The sequence below is a fragment of the Nelusetta ayraudi genome, unplaced genomic scaffold, assembly GCF_046127955.1.
Source record: "Nelusetta ayraudi isolate G7.1 ecotype Tasmania unplaced genomic scaffold, CSIRO-AGI_Nayr_v1 ptg000135l, whole genome shotgun sequence".
In the NCBI taxonomy this organism is placed as follows: domain Eukaryota; kingdom Metazoa; phylum Chordata; class Actinopteri; order Tetraodontiformes; family Monacanthidae; genus Nelusetta; species Nelusetta ayraudi.
Window position 1 is genome coordinate 17205260 of NW_027466185.1, and position 16405 is coordinate 17221664.

General features: G+C 43.9%; 1 protein-coding gene across 2 annotated transcripts; it reads right to left on the bottom strand.

Annotated features, from left to right (window-relative positions):
* On the bottom strand, positions 1-12030 carry LOC142905073 (uncharacterized). Of its 2 annotated transcripts, none has more exons than XM_076051569.1 (5): positions 11940-12030; positions 3662-3825; positions 2346-2441; positions 2098-2265; positions 1-1212 (listed from the first exon to the last, which is right to left on the bottom strand). In XM_076051569.1, the coding sequence occupies exons 1-5, from the start codon at positions 11944-11946 to the stop codon at positions 1042-1044; spliced, it is 606 nt and encodes a 201-aa protein (XP_075907684.1). In that variant the 5' UTR covers positions 11947-12030; the 3' UTR covers positions 1-1041. The 2 variants fall into 2 exon arrangements, with proteins under 2 accessions (XP_075907684.1, XP_075907685.1); XM_076051570.1 differs by lacking the exon at positions 11940-12030 and adding an exon at positions 5643-6372.
* Between the last annotated feature and the right edge of the window lie 4375 nt (positions 12031-16405).

The window sequence follows — 16405 nt, forward strand, 5'->3', positions numbered from 1 at the left end:
TTTTTTTGAGGGGTAACTTTTTATTATTGACTTTCAGTCAGACAAACAAAACAAAAATTACAAAACATAAATAACACAGTGGAAGGCAACTATTACAATTATTATTAATATTATTATTAATATTATTAATGATAAATAGATAGATAGCATAATACACAGTCAAAAACAATGTGAGATGCCTGCATCTCGGACTATACGTTAAAATGTTGTTGTTGTTGTTGTTTTTTAACTCCTATTATAATAAATATGATACAAAACTAAATACAAAAACAGTATAAAAATAGAAAATGTTCAACTTTTTTTTTACACATATATTTCATGGAGCTCACTGAACACTCAGCAGGCACTGTGGATGTAAACAGTCTGAACAGGAGTGAGGGTAACAGGCGGTGACAAGTACCGAGTCTCTCTGTGTGCTGCCTCACTTCTTCAAGAAAAAACAGGGCTACGTGAAAATTTAAACTTTCATACATTCTGAAAATGTACATTTACAGGCCAACGCGCTGTATTGTTCCACAACCTCACTGTTACGTTAACGGCTAAGACTGGAGCGCCTGTGCGATGCGCCCTCAAAACGTGCTCAGATTGTTTCTGCCTGAGCCACGTTAGCGAAACCCTGCTGGAGCCTTGATTCAAGCATAGCTTTGACCTACATGCTAACATTTCCGCTAAAAACAAAGAAACATTTATAATGAAAATTATAAAAAAAAAAAAAGAAAAAAAAAGACACCTGACTCAATGTGAAGAAAAGCCCACTGCCGTACGTGAACTCACAGGTGTAGCAATAGGTGCACAAAAAATGTTGTACAAAAAAATGGCAGTTCAATGGCAGTTGACTTTTTACTAATATGTAAATATAAATTAGGTAACAAAAAATAGAGACATAGGGGGATAGAGACATGACAACTCATTAAATAGCACCGGGGGGGGGGAGGTGATTTCCTACAAAACGTCTACTTCATGACTGTCCTTCCAATGGGCTTTTTTTTTGGGGGGGGGGGTTTAGTCTGTAGTTGAATCCGCCAAGGGGCCGCTGGGAGTTTAGTGCCTCGGGCAGCCGGATTGCCTCTGCAGCTGCCTCAGCGTTCTCTTCGACCATCTGCAGAAGAGCTGCAGCCGCTCAGAGATCTCGACCGAGACGGAGATCACATCGAACGCGGTGGAGAAGGTGAGCGGGGCGGCCGTCGGTGACTGTGGGACGTCCTCAGCCAACTGAAACGAGCAAGGAGGGCGGGCGGGAGGAGAGTCAGAGTTGGTGATTTGCACAGTGAAAGAGCAAGAGAAGAGAGGAGAACGGTGGATTGTCAAGTTGGATATTTTCATCTCAAACACTCGGTTGCTCTTTTGTGCCGAAGTCAAAAAGTTAAAATTTCGAGATTAAGTTTTGCAAATAAAGTCGAAATGTTGAGACTGAAGTCACAAGTTTTGTGATTAAAGACGAAAAGGCTGTGCACACAGGTGTCGTGATGTCCTTCCGCTTTCACCAGAGTGAATCTTGAAATTTTCACTTTAGTCTCGAAATTGTTTTTACTCTCTCGTGAATACCTTTCCGTGATAGGAAAGAGGATTGTGGCCATGACTGAGGTGGTTGCTGGTTGACTGAGGTTCCCCACAGAAAAGAGGAAACTACTCTGGTGAAACTGGAAGTACGTCACGAGGCTTGCGCACACAGCTATTTGTCTTCAATCGCAAAATTCTGACTCTGTTCTTGAAAGTTCAGACTTTATTCTTGGAATTTCTCAATTTTTTATTTACTTATTTTTAAATAAACTGTCTTGTTGTAGCGCAGATCTTCTTACGAAAGAGTATTAGGGCCACAACAAGAAAAAAATTCAATTTCGAGATTAAAGTTGAAAGTTCGAGATTAAAGTTGAAATTTCGAGATAAAAGTCAAAGTTTTGTCAAGAATGAAGTTGAAGTTTTGTGATTAAAGACGACACGCTGAGCGCCCAAGCCTCATTATGTACTTCCTTTTTCACAATAGTAAATCTCGAAATTTCGACTGTAATCTTAGAATGAAAACAATTTTTTGTTTTTGTTTTTGTTCTCTGGTGAATCCTTTTTGTGCAGTGTTTTACATTATTTTTGTTTCCTCACCTGCTGGAGAGATGAACTGAGGAGGTCGGACAGGTGTCGCAGGTGAGTGTTGACGTGCTGCGCTGCCTTGGAGGACAGGCTGGCGTTTTCCTGGCCCTCTTTCAACCAGCCCACGTACAACCTGTACGCCTGCACGTGCACGTAGAGCTTGGACAGCGACTGGTTCACCTGGTGAGACGCAGGTGGACTTTTAACTCAAGTGAACAGGCTCACTACTGCGCTCACTGTGGCACGGCAGCAATCTTTACCTTTAACGAGCTGAAGTCCTGGGCGCGCTCCTCGATGTGCGGAAGACCGGTCAGATTGTGATCCACGCCGACAAAATTCGAAAGGTTGTCCTCTGTCTGTGGGGGATGAGGGGGGAGACACTGAGGATCAGGTGTGAACACAACACGAAGGAGGTGAATCACAGCAGAGCAGGTGTGAGTGCAGAAGCTTTGATGTATTACAAAGTATTCTCTTGGAAAAATGATTTGGAAAAACAACAGCACACCCTCTTGTTGAAATTGTTGTGATGTCATTACACCACATTACAAGCATATGTATGGCATAGTTAATATATGTGTGTTATCTTTTCATAGCACTAGACAAATTGCAATTCATTTTGCCTGAGTAAGTGGAACACACACGTCATCATCCGCACCTGTTCATAGTGATTACTGATGCATTTTATGGACACTATTTGTTTTTAGTTGGCTAATTCTAAGTAATATTATGGCTTGATTATTTATTATTATTATTATTATTATTAGATGTTTGTTTCATTTTGATGAAGTTCTTTAGTTTTTTTCTTTGTTTGTTTGTTTACTTTTAATTATGTCCCAGTTTTGTGGTTAGTTTGTCTCGTCATTATTTTTGTCCATTTGTTTCATTTTGAAATTTGACTATGGCCACCAGAGGGCGTATTGGTTGAAGTGTAGGTGTAAACCAGAATGCACCTGGGTCGGCCTATTTATTTATTTGTTTGTTTATTTGTTTAATTAACCAAAGCAGGAGAGGCAGGATTCATTTTTCTTGATTTTGGAAGAAAAAAATGAACCATGAACACCCATACATTTCAGAATGGACATCAGATTTTTTTTCTGCCTGCATAAAATACAAGCCCGTGGTGCAAAGTGGCTCTTTGATTTACATTCATTTGAAGTTTAGTGTGAGGTTATACTGTATATTTTGACAAATGTCCACTACACATTTTAAAAAGGCCTAAACCGATGACTGTGTCTAAAAATGTGCTTTCACACCTTTGTTCACAGCTAGGTAGACAAACACGCGATGAACTGATTTGCACATAGATTTCAACTCATTTGCTGACAGTGTGCTACTGGTATACCGCACCATAGTTCAGTAACTAGGGCATAGTATACCATAGTTTGAATAATAATAATAATAAAAAAAATAAATAAAATAAAGGTTTTTGTGTAATTCGCTACTTTAGCCACAAGGGGGAGTCTGCACTAACTAATTACATTTTATTTTTTTCTTTCTTGTTATCGTAAATTTGTACCTAACGGTTGCTGTTATTTTGGCCTGTGCGAGAGATTTTGGTTTATTTCATTTTATTTACCAAGCCGTGCAGTTGTTTGGCGAAGGCCGCCAGCTGGTCCACTTGATGGATCATTGACCTGAACTTGGTGCAGTGCAGCGAGCCGGTGGGACGTGATGACGTGAGCACCAGCAGGTCGGCCAGCAGCAGCAGGTGGAGAAAACACGGAGCGGCGTCATGAATTACTGCGAGAAAGGGGGGGGGAAAGAAAGGCTTTACTTTCAGCACGTCAGCATTTCATTTCAGAGGAGGGAGAAAAAAAAACTTCTCTTTCTAACAGCTGTGAAGCCCTCCTGACCGCCGAGGCTCTCAACTTTTACATAATTACTAGCCGCTCCGCGCTGCGTCACGAGTTTTCCCGCTCTTAAAGTTGCAGCCTCAGGTCGGTCTGCACCTCCCGCGGGATCACAGGCAGGCGGCAGGCAGTGAGTGAGCGAGCGAGCGCTGGCTGTGTTTACAGCTGCGCCACACAACAACAGGTGGCCACGCTGCTCTGTGTGTCACTCCAAGGAAGAGAGGAAACCCACAATGCAGCGCAGCTCTGAAGGGGGTCGGGGGGGGGGGGGGGGGGGGAACATTCTATTTCGGAACCTTCAACTCGTCACCTAGGAATAATCCCAGGCTGCTGCTGCTGCTGTTGCTGCTGCTACTGTTGCTACTGTTGCTGCTGGACTGTGAACTGGGATGTTTTAAACAGTTGAGCTGATAACATGTGATCACAACTGCGTTTGAAGGCTCAAACCCAGCTGAACTTAAAGATCCAGTGTGGGAAATTTGGTTTGATTTAGGATTGTTATACTTCACATACTGCACATAAATACATGAATAAATGTGTATATTCGTAGTACAATGAAAGTAATTTGGTTGTCCTACCCTTATGACAGTTGACACACGCAGTCAAAAGTTTGGACTGACCCTGTGAATTTAATGTCTTTTCCTTCATTCTCATGACTATTGACATTGCAGTTTGTCACTGAATGCATCAAAACTACGTATGGACACACATGGAATTATGTAGGAAAGAATAAAAGTGTAAAATAATTCAAACACATTTTATATTTAAATTCTTCAAAATAGCCGCCTCTCATGAAAACCATATTCAGAGTTATTGAACAGGTTTTTCTTTGCTACAGAATAACATCTATCTCGCTCATATATTTGTTGTCTTCAGTATCTGTGGTGTAGAAAGTGGTAAAGAAAAACAAGCATGAGAAGGTGTGTCCAAACTTTTGCCTAGTAGTGTACATAGAGCAAGGGTCTTGCTCCTAGTTAGCTGCCATCTTGCGGCACCATTCTTTTAAGGAAGCCAAGTCTCGACAGTGCCCTGAATATGAAACGCACTGTCAGGCAGGTCTCCAGGCTACTGGAACTTTGACTGTTTGGTGTCGTGCAACAAAAATCTGTGGTGTGAAGGGGAAAAAAACAAAGTCAAAAAACAAACGTCAAACCCAGTGATTTCAGAGCGATCAGCAGTCAGTCATTCTGGGAAATTCATAACACGAGGTTAACAGGTCAAGTCCTTTTGTTCTGCTTCTTGAAAGGACGTCCGTTATGTCTGAGAATGATGACATGGCCCCGCACCTCGTGGTCCTGCCTCTAACTGTAAAACGTTTCAAGTCTCTCATTTAAAGGAGGAAGAAAAAGTCCTCTAAGCAATTTTCCTGCTCACATGGGGAAATTAGTCAAGGTTTTGAAGGAATGTTCCTTTTTTTTTTAACGATCATTTGGACATAAGAGTGGAGGACAGAATGACCAAGCAAGTGTATAAACCTATGAATGTACTGTATATGTATTCTGCATTCATAATTTTAATCGACAAGGGTTTACTTAAAGACACTGGTTGTTTGGATAAATGCACTGCTTACATACACACTAACACTTACAGACATATTTCAGAACCCATTGTGGCCCATCAGTCAAACAGTTGGCCCACCGCTGGTGTTGAAGATGGATACATTTGAGTTGATTATTCACAAATTTACTTGCAATAGATCTTGCTTACTTTGAAACAATATGAAGCCAATTGCATTTCTACTGCCATGATATTCATAGTATCACAGTAACCACAATCCCTGCTGCAAAGCTCTCGGAAAGAGTTTTTGTTATTCCCCAACTGGTTCGCCGCTACCTCATGCGAAAGACTCCAAACGGCGCTGCACCTGCGAGCGATGAGCAGGTTGTTTATCTGTCCCACAAAGCAATCCTGGTCGTTTGCGGCAGGAAAAAAAAAGTGTTTGTCGAAGCAGCAGCTGAGCCACATCAGAGCTCGCGGAGAGACGCAGCCTCGCAGTAAACTCTGTCAAGCTGCCAGAGTTCAGCGGTCGCCCAGCGTTGGCTGATTTATGAGCAACAGTTTATTTTACGACAGACACAGACACAGTTATTTATAGAGTTCGGTTCTGCGTTTCTGCATAGGAGAAAAAGAAAAAAAAAACTGACCTACCAAAATAAACCGCTGGCCCAAACTTATTCAGAGTGAGTAATGCTGAGATCTTTGACTCTAGGGGGCCGTTAACTGCAGGACTGTCATCTCTTTGCGTGGTTAAAGTGTACGTTTAACACTGTAAATCTGTCGTCTGCTGAACGTCTGTGAGGGGCCGTCTTAATACGTTACGATCTGTCCATCGACACACAACTTCAAAGAAAAAACCCCATAACTCAGGGCGACAAAGAAGCTAGCGGCGGTCCGTTAGGAGTTACGTAACGCTTCAGGAATGAGAACTATGCAGCGGGGTTTTTTTTTTTTTGTTTGGTTTGGCTTGCTTGCCCCTCCCCCCACCCGCCTTTCCCACCTGCTCAGAGGGGGTGGAGGGGAACGCGGGGCCTCCCTTTGGAAAAGTAGCCGGGAGCCGAGGGAACGGCGTGACTCACGCTAATCTCAGCGGTGACATCAGCGGGCGGACGCCTCAGGGTGCAGAGCTTTTACACAGAAAACATCCACTCGGCCCCCCGACACGCCGCTCTCTAAACTGTTTTTTTTTTTTTTTTTGCAACCCGCTTGAACGCACCGCAGAAGGAAGTGTTTTTTTTCCCCCTTCTCCTTGTAGGTCAAAGGTCACTGCGTGGGGAAAATCCACATGGCTTAATCTGTTAACTTTACAGGATTCTTTTGTAGGAGTGCCAGCGGGGCGCACTCACTCCATAGGTATGAATCAAAAAGAGTTTTTTCTTACCAATTGAAAAAGTCTTTGTGCAAATAGACAGAGGAAGAATCAGGAAGAAAGGCAAACGCAGGTGTTGACATGAAAATGATTGAGACCCAATTCTTTGCTGTGGCCTTTTTTTTTTTTTAATGAACCTGTGACCTTTTAAGAAGCTTGCTGCTGGTAATTCAGTGAGGACCAGAATAAAAACTGGCTACTGACAGTTTAGTCTAAGTTGAGAGTTTGGGATCTGGGATCTATGGCAACTTTTCTATATCCATTGAAAATCTTTGAATAGTCGCGTGCCGCCTTCTGACAGTATTGGCAAAGATCCTTCTGTCACATTCGAATCAGGCTCATTACTTTTATTACTTGCTGAGACCACACAAAAGATTCCACTTGAGTGGTGGAAACGAGACCTGCTCAAGTTTCCAGACCTGTTGCAGGAATGCCACAAACGCGTCTTTTGTTCTTTGCTCCACTTTTGATCAGGAAGTGTTGTCCACCTCTGATGAAACTGCCACTGCTGCGACATCAACACGAGCTGAGTGGCCGCACGTCGAATTGGATTCATAAACTACTGCATTTGTTAAGTGACGGGGAGCAATTTCAAGCTGCTAAGTCGGCCTGATAGATCATCCAGAGGGCAAAAGACTGAACCCAAAAAACTGCTACCTGCCCTAATACGTGACTGTGAATGAGTGAATGTGAAAGTACAGTTAAAGGGCTTTGATCAATCCTGAGGGTAAGAACATGCTGAAAGACCAATCAAAGCAACATTAAATATAGTTTTTCTACCCTACAATTATGTTGTACAGAATCAGTATAATGACTCATTGACTTGTAAAGTCGCTGCCATTGACAATACCCTTCTGTAAGTGTGTTAATGGACTACACCTTCACTTGCTTGGCACCATCCCATCTGGGTATGCTGGATGAAACAGTGCAGCATATGGTTTGTATTACTGTAAAACCAGTCTGCTAAAGTTTAGCCTCAGAAAGTTCGGGATCAGCTCAGGGCAATTTTCTTTGGGGGATCAGTTTTCAGAGGAAACCAAGCGTTTTGGTGTCAGACTGGAAACAAAGGGACAAACTTGCTATTTACTACTGAGACATGTTAACAATGGCAATTAACCCGTTTTGTTGGAACAAACGCGACCACAAAGGTACGCTTGACTAACCTCCCAATTTACTAATAAAACCGCCTGCAGTTCACGCTCAGTCCTTTTTTCAGACAGCAGTTGGAGTTAGGCAGAGTTAGGCAGGAAAAGAACAATTTTCCCCGAATGATATCAGCGGAAATTTCCAAACGAGCAAACTGACCGAAGAAGTGCTATTTTTTTTTTTTTTATTGGACCTGAATTTCCCCACCATAATCAACGCTGTGAATTCCAGATCCCTCTGCTGAGGATTCCTGGAAGAAAGTGCAGCAAAAAGAAAATTTAAAGCTTAACCTTCCTTGTTCTTTTCAATGTGACCCGAAACAGGGTGGAGTGACCCAGGGAGCCGTTTCTATATATAATAAAAAACAGCAGCGTAAATGTCTGCGGTGACTGGGCTACGGTCGCGTTGCATCATCAAAGCCCTGCTATAAGTCGACCCGTTTGCCGCTGAGGTCATGTGACCTCACATGTGGAAGCGGCAGCTTTTGCCTTTTTTTCGAGAAAGTGTTGCTTTTTTACGACACCGCCGACATGAATCTCGCAGGCAGGAGTTTAAACACTGGAAACACCCAAACACCCCTTCCCACTGCTCTCTGAAGTAGCGGCTCACTGCTCTTTCTCAACTTCCATTAAACAAGGTCCATGCGTTGTCCTCAGCCCACAAAAAAAAAAAAAAAAAAATCTGGGGGAAAAAACAAACACATGAAAGGGCTTTTTGGAAATATACTGAGCGAGAGATCAGCAATAAAAAAGTCTTTGGCGAAAGAAAAACATCCCCAGGCGACGCGGCACAGTCATGTATTTTGGCAAGAGTAAACAGCTGCGAGAGCAGGACAGCTCAGCATAATCAAGGGCCCGAAGACGCAAGAGGCGACTCGGCTTTCCCACTCACGCACCCGGCAGCAGTTTCCGCCCCAGATTGTCGGACGCAGCGCGGAAGTGTTGCAATTTCCTGTTTTCTCCTGACGTGTAATAAAAAAGAACGGCTGGGCCGGAGGCGTCTGCACCCAATTTCGAGCCCGGTGAACTTCTGAGCAGATGTTAATGACGCTCGGCTGGATGTTGTGGTCGACTATCAGCTTCGTCTGAAACCAGCAACCTCAGCAGAAAAATAACTGTCCGGGAAAAAAAAAAAAAAGCTGCAAAAGAAGTCCCACGTTTGGGACTTTTAGCTGTGGGAGCTGAATGGAGATGCAGGTGCCAAGTGCAAGTCACCGCACGCACGTTTTTTTTTTAATGTATTATTCAGCCGAGACCGCGTCCGCAGCTCGTACAGTGTGGCTATGACAGGGGAGGGCAAACTTTTTGACTGGTGGGGCCACAGCGGGTTCGAAAATGTGACGGAGGGGCCGGAGCAGCAGCAGATGGATGGAGTGTTTCGGTAAGCCAACTCATAGGAGGTAAAACTATATCATGGGATGTGTAGAAAACATTACAACAGTGTTACCAACAAAATCAATGTCTTTGAAGCCCCATGATTTTTAGCTCTTAAAACATTGAAAAAATGGATAAAATACAGCTATTTCATGACTTATTTAATATATATATAATTTCTTCAAGTTCAGCGGGCCGGATTAAAAAGATTAATGGGCCGCATATGGCCCCCGGGCCATAGTTTGCCCAAGCCTGTTCTGTGACCAAGACTGGAGAATGCAAACACCTGCTTGCCCAGGGCGACGCTTGAAGAGACACAAAAACAGAAACTGTCAAAACGATCCTTGAAAAACAGTTTCAAGAAGGTTCCTCGTCCTGTTGCTGTCGTTCTTGTTGTTAGATGTGCCTGGGGGGGGAAATCCCTGAATTCATCGAAAGCAGAGGGCGCGGGTTCCGATGATTAGCGCATGTTGAATAAAACTGATCGCATCAGTTTCAAAACAGCTCCTCGTCCCCTCATCTGGCCCTCGTCATGTGACTGCAGCTGTGTCAAGCCACGACAGCTGCTGCTGCTCCGAGCCTCTCCTCAAGTACCGACACGTCGCCCGCCTCTCCGGGGGACGCTGCAGGGAACGCGTGCGCTAATTGTTTTCTGGCGGCGGCACAGACGTGCAGTGCGTGAAAACTCGACCATCCAGGATCTCGAACTTTCTGAAAGTTGACCCGCTTAATTCTACGTTAACGCTCTTCTCTTGATTGTATTACGAGAGCGCCGGCTTTGTAGTAATTCAAGCCACATGCTGTGCTGTTTAATCCGACAGGCCACAGGCACACGTTCTGCGTTCTGTTTGTTGTGGCGTCCACATATTGGGAAGACCGTCCTCAAAGGGGACAGAACAAAAACCTGGTTCGGGTTTCTGACAACTTTTTGCTTCTACTCCCTACATTTGGACACAAATATCTGTACTTTGTACTTATTACATTAGAAAAACATGCCTGTTCCTTTGTCTTTCAAAGATGCAAATTCTGCTCAAAGTAATTCACTTCAGATTATAGCGGCGGTTGGTTGAAGTGCAGCTATTTGAACGACGCTGTTGTGATGTTTTAGAGGGAAATCATTCCTGGTATCTCGGGGTCACTGTTGACTGTAGAAATGTTAAAAAAAATAACATTGGTTATCTTAACTAAAAGTGTAAACATCCAATAATAGCTCACTGGTCACAGCTATGATTGATTACACTTTAGTTGTGCTGCAGTTGAAAAAGAAAAAAATCTGTAGTATTGACTGCACAAAAGCATTTTCATCTTTGCAAAAGTATCAACTTATCAACAAATTGTATCTGCATTTTTACCGTTCACTTAGTAGTACATTTGACAAACTGTACTTCCATACTTCTACTTGTGTAAAGGAGTTTCTTTGGCCACACTTGCACTGAAGCGCAGACCGTGAACACTTTTTGCCTCCCCTGGTGTCAGACATGACAAACATACGTTGTTGCCGCGTCACTGCTGCACTCTCTGGATTTCACGTCGGGGCGCCTCGGCAGCGTAGAGCAATGACACTCTCTCCCTGACACACGAACCCTCTCCAGATAGTGAGAGTGCAAGATTTCATTAAAGTAAGTGCTGCCGCGGATGTGCAACGATGACATCACGGTCTGCCTGGCCCCTGACTCATGCCTGCCTCTCATCTCCGCCGTAGGGCTCAGCTAACGGCTTCTGTCGTTGTTTTAGTCACCCAGGCTTGCCCCCCCCGCCACCACTACCACCACCCGGCCATGAGTTGGTAATTGGCTGCCCCCCCCCCCCACACACACACCATCACCTGCAGCCTCGGTCGGAGCGTCCGCTCCGGCTCCAGGGGGAAGTGGGTCACGGAACTTTCCGAGTGGCCGTAGTGCGAGACGTCGGACTCAAGGTTGAGTCGCAGTTGCGCTAGACGGTGAGGCTGGCAGTTCAATCAGCCCCGCGAAAAAGAAAGACTCGTAAAATGACTTGTGCCCTGGAGACATCAGCAAATTACCTACATGTAAAAAAAAAATGCTTAGCTTTACACAGCGCAAGCACATAGGAGCTCAAGTATGATGGCAACAGGATAAATCTCGAGGGGAAAAGCGCTGCTTTGCGTTGATATCTGCAAAGGTAAATGATCCGTCTGCACACGTTTCTGTCACGTTCAAGCGGGGGCAAAAAAAAAAAATACCAGGCAGCCAGACTGTAAGTGTCGATGCCAGAGAAGGAGCGAGTCAATAGGCTATCAATAAAAGGAGCAGCCCTTTACGACCCGACCCGACCCGAGATGACGTGACAGCAAGCTCTCATTCAAACTCAGGAGTCTAATCACCTCCAGTTGGCGGCGCACGCAATGAAAGTCACATGGTTACCCATTCATTCATTCATTCATTCATTCATTCATTCAACAACTCACTCACGCAGTCAAACTCACCTGGGCTACGACTTAAAGTAGTGAGCACGTGTAGTGGAGCTCCCTCCCTCCCTCCCCTCTCTTACCCACTACACATAAACAGTCCCAGACACACACACACATAAACACACACACACACACGCTTTCACTAGCAATGGGTGAAAGAAAATACAAGAGGTATGATAAACACTTACTTTTCATCTTTATCTTGACGAGGTAAACAAAAAAATACTCCCTTCTGGGTCCTCGGCGCTGTGTGTGTATGTGATAGTGTACGCTTGTGTGTTTGTGTGGGGCAAATGTAAAAAGTCCCTTTTATAGACAGAGTATGACACATCACCTGAGTCATCAGGCTGCTGCTGGACAGCTTCCCGTCCTCTGAACACCCCCCCCACCACCACCTCCCCGCCCCCCATCTGATAAAGCTCCTCTCAAGTCTTTGTGAAAAAGGGATTCAATACTCAGTGATCACAAGTGGAAAAAAAGAGAGAAAGAAAGAAAGAGAGAAAGAAAGAAATGAAACAATAAACAGAAACGTGAGAAATTCTCCTCTGCCCTGCCAGCCCCCTTTTGGAAGCAAACAGCTCAAGCAGTTCTTACTTATTTGTGTGATTATTTCACACGCAAAGTCCGGGTTTGGTGTCGAGAAAGTTTGAAATGGGAGGGTTCACTGAACAACAGAGGTTTAAACAAAAGTTACAGCCAATAAAGTGCCGGTGATAAACTGCAGCGCAAAGAGCCTCCGCATCCTTCACAGCGCTGGAAAATGAAACTGCGAACCCTTTAAGTTCCGGCTGCCACATGAGCAAGCATGAGCCAGCAATTCAAAAGCCAGCTACGACATAACCTTCATGTGTTATTGCCTTATTACTTTGTCGGAAGTACTTGCCAAGTAGGGGAAAGGAAATGTTATACGTGTTCCTCCTTTTTTTTTTTTGAATGATGCAACATTGGTGTCAAGGCGGAGAGAAAGTTATCTATGAGGCAACAACAAGGAAACTGCTGAATCACCCATAAATGAAACAATGAAACATTTCCTGGTGACCCATATGTGAAAGGAGACTGCCTAAAGCAATTGTCGGCTGTACATTATTTTCAAAGGGGGGTAATCTTTTCAGGTTTGGCTCGCTTGTCCACATCTGTTCCGTTTTCAACTGAACAGTTCAACTTAGAGACGGACCAGACAAGCACTTAGTAGCTGCGTTTCCATTACAGTTTTTGGCAAAATGCAAGCGATATTTCTAAAATTCCAAGTACAGTTGCGATTTGCAGGTGTTTCCATCGAATGGTGTGAAGCGCATAAGCCGTAATTCTCGTGAAATCTCTTCCGGTGAGATTTACTGGAATTATGTTTGCTTTTGTTTGATTCCGTTTGTTTGCTGTCAAGAATGGTTGTTATTTATATTTTTCTCTTTGATTACTTGTAAAAATTATTCCGTCCCCTCCTCTGTCCAAACATAATGCGCCATTTTCACTCGAAGCGAACTGGTCACATGACCCCATGCGTCACGTCCGTTGACATGTAAATGCGGAAAAAGCGTTTCCATGAAAAATTTGCAATATACCTCTGTATTGATACATCCGAAAAAACACCTCATGAGAGCATGAAAACTGTGTAACGATATTTGAGAGGTTTTTCCAAGTTTACGCGTTTCCATGACCAGTTTTTTATTGCGATATTTAGGTTTTGCGCAATTCTAGGGGTAATGGAAACGCAGATACTGATGTCGTGGGTTTGGCTGCAGTCTAATAGTCTTCACTACTTGACCAATGGGAAGCACAGTTACTTAGTCTAGTCGGAGACGAGGTTAACTAATAAAACTCAAAAAAAGATGTCAAGACTTTATTTCATTCGCCTAATGTGAAATGAAATGCCACATTAACAAAAAAAAAACTTTGTATGTAACTAGTGGATATTTTAACTCTTAACAGTGAACTCTGTTCACTGATTAACTTATGGAAAAATACCTTCTGTGCCTCATCATTCTAATATACACGTTAGCTGCGAGTAATTAGTTAGCATTTTCAGCCTTGCGAGTAAACTTAATGACAATATTGCCGGGTTTGTTTAAAGGTTAAGTGCAGTATTTGGAGATTTTCTTTAAAGAAGAAACAGCGACATCAAGTGGCTTGTACTAATTAGTGTAGAGTATTGTCAGCCACTAGTAAGGACATACGTAAGTGCTAGCTAGACAGGAGAGACAAGTCATCGGATTCACCCATTGTACATGAGTTAAACCAAAATAACTCTTATTTTATGTTGGTGATTTTCAGTTCTGCAAATGAGGGGATGTTTTCAAATTCTTCCTTTTGATAAACTCTTTTAGGTGAATGTTCAAAATGCAAAGCAAATAGCGCATCCAATTTATCCATGGGATCGAAGAGCAGAATCTTATCATTCAGAAAGTCATTTCTCTTTGGCACTTTATCACTTTTTTCTATTTCTGCAGTCTTGGGTCTCTCTGTTCCTTTTCAACCACTGAATATAACCAGAGGTGGAAGTTTCAATCTAATCAGCAAAGGAGTGTGTGGGCGGTTAGCTATTTAATAATGGCTTGGGTTTATGGATGTACACTTGGATTGATCTTTTCTTACTCAAAGAGCCCACACTGAAACCATTATTCAATCTCATCGCATTCCCACACCATTGTTGGTAAGTTACATGTGTCGCCACAGCTAGTCCAGAGGCGGACTGTCGGAACTGTGGCTGCCAATCTGTACCAAACTCACCACTGGAGGTGATTATATGCTACATGCGTAGCCACAGCTAGCCCTGTGGCAGACTGACAGAAGTGTGCCTGCCAATCGGCCCCTTCAAGCACCTCTGAACATTCACACAAGGCAATCTGGGTAAAAGTGTCTTTATTCCAGTCTCACAATGACAAGAGACCAGGATGGAGCGGGGTTCCAACCGGCAACCCTTCGGATCATGGCCGACCCGCCCTGAACTACTGCCACCTGACTGGGGCGACTGTAGCTCAGGAGGTAGAGCGGGTTGTCCAATGACTGAAAGGTTGGCAGTTCAAATCCCATCCCAGTCTGACGTTGCGTCCTTGGGTAAGATACTTAACCCACATTGCCTCGTACGAATGAGTGGATGTTGGCGCAGATTGGCTGCCGGGCTTCCGTCAGTCGCACCCCAGGGCTGCCGTGGCTACACATGGACCTCAACACCACCAGTGTGAATGTGAATATAAATGCAAGCCGTTGTTAATAACACCCACTTTTTATGAGGTGTGTCCTGTTGAGCAGTGATAAAAGTGCCTGTGGTGCCTTCAGGGGATGTCACGTGACCTATTGAGGTAGAGGTTGTTTGCATTGCAGTGAAAGCTACTTGCTGTGATGTTTGCGAAAAATGGGATTTTTCTTTTCTTCCCTTTTCTTTAATGTTGAGTCATTCGGATTCCCTTTCATATGTGATTTCATCAGTCGATAGAAAAATTCACCTAAAACACGCTAAATAAGGTTTAATCGTCCAATGTCTGAAGGGTCGGCGATTCGAATCCTGCGTCCATCCCGAGCAACCTTCAGGTGCTCCCAACCCGCCTGGCAGCCACCCATTGGTGTATGAGTGCGTTCGTGACGGACTTTGCAAAGTGCTCTGGGTTACCGTGAAAGTGCCGAAAAGCGCTATAGGAGTGCAGTCCATTTACCATTTAACCAAAAAAAATGCAACCCATGTGTGAAGGAAGTCATGTGGGTAAAGCTCTCCCAAGTTAGAGACACCCCTCCAGCAAGGTGTCTTCTCCGCCCCATCAGAGGCAACCTCATTGCTGCCTTGTTTTTGTCCCTATCCAAGTGTGCAGAAGGGCAAAACAAGGGATCAGTTTTTGGAAGAATCCCAAACAAAGCAACAAGTCCTGTAGGGTTTTTGTGGCAAATCATAATATCCAGGCTGATCTGCTGAAAAAAAATTAGGAAAATGAAAATGGGAATGGAAATGATATGGGATCTTCAGCCTGCTTGAGAGTGTCTTTTCCCAATGTTACCTCATGCTTGAAAGGTTGCTAAAATACAGTATGCTAAGTAAGTATTATGTTTTTTTTAAAGTGCCATTTTGGTTATTGTTTCTTATTTTTAATCATCCTTGTGCACTGGCAGGCATTGGACCTTGTCGTACTCGTAAAATGACATCACTTAGAGGTTAAAAACATGACCGCTTAGCCAGCATTTCCTGGACGAATGAACTTTCCACCGTTGCTACTGACACGTTTCATGAATGGCATTTCTTTGAGGCAGACAGGAAGCAAATTGTTGGGGGTCAGTCCGGAAAAAGTGTCATGTCAAGATATTGCAAGCGAGTGGATTCTCACTCACTTAATCAAATGCATGTTGTTGTCAGCTCTGAAATGAGGAATGACGTCGCAGAATTTCCAAGAAACTACTAGTTTCCTGTTTCTGAAGAAATGCTTGCAAGCTTCCAAAAAAAAAAAAAAATGATAAAGCAAACGTCAGGACACACAAAAGCCAAGCCCCCCCCCATTTTTTCATTGTAGCGCTGCTGGGTCATGTGTTCCGGTTGGATTACGGACCGGGTTTGAAACGCTGACCTGCAGGATGTTGCGTCAGCGAACGTGATGCAGAAACAAGAGAGCGCGCGTCAGAACGGCCGGCGCGCTGACTGGATCTGACCCGCTTTTAGTCACCAAAGACGTCCATA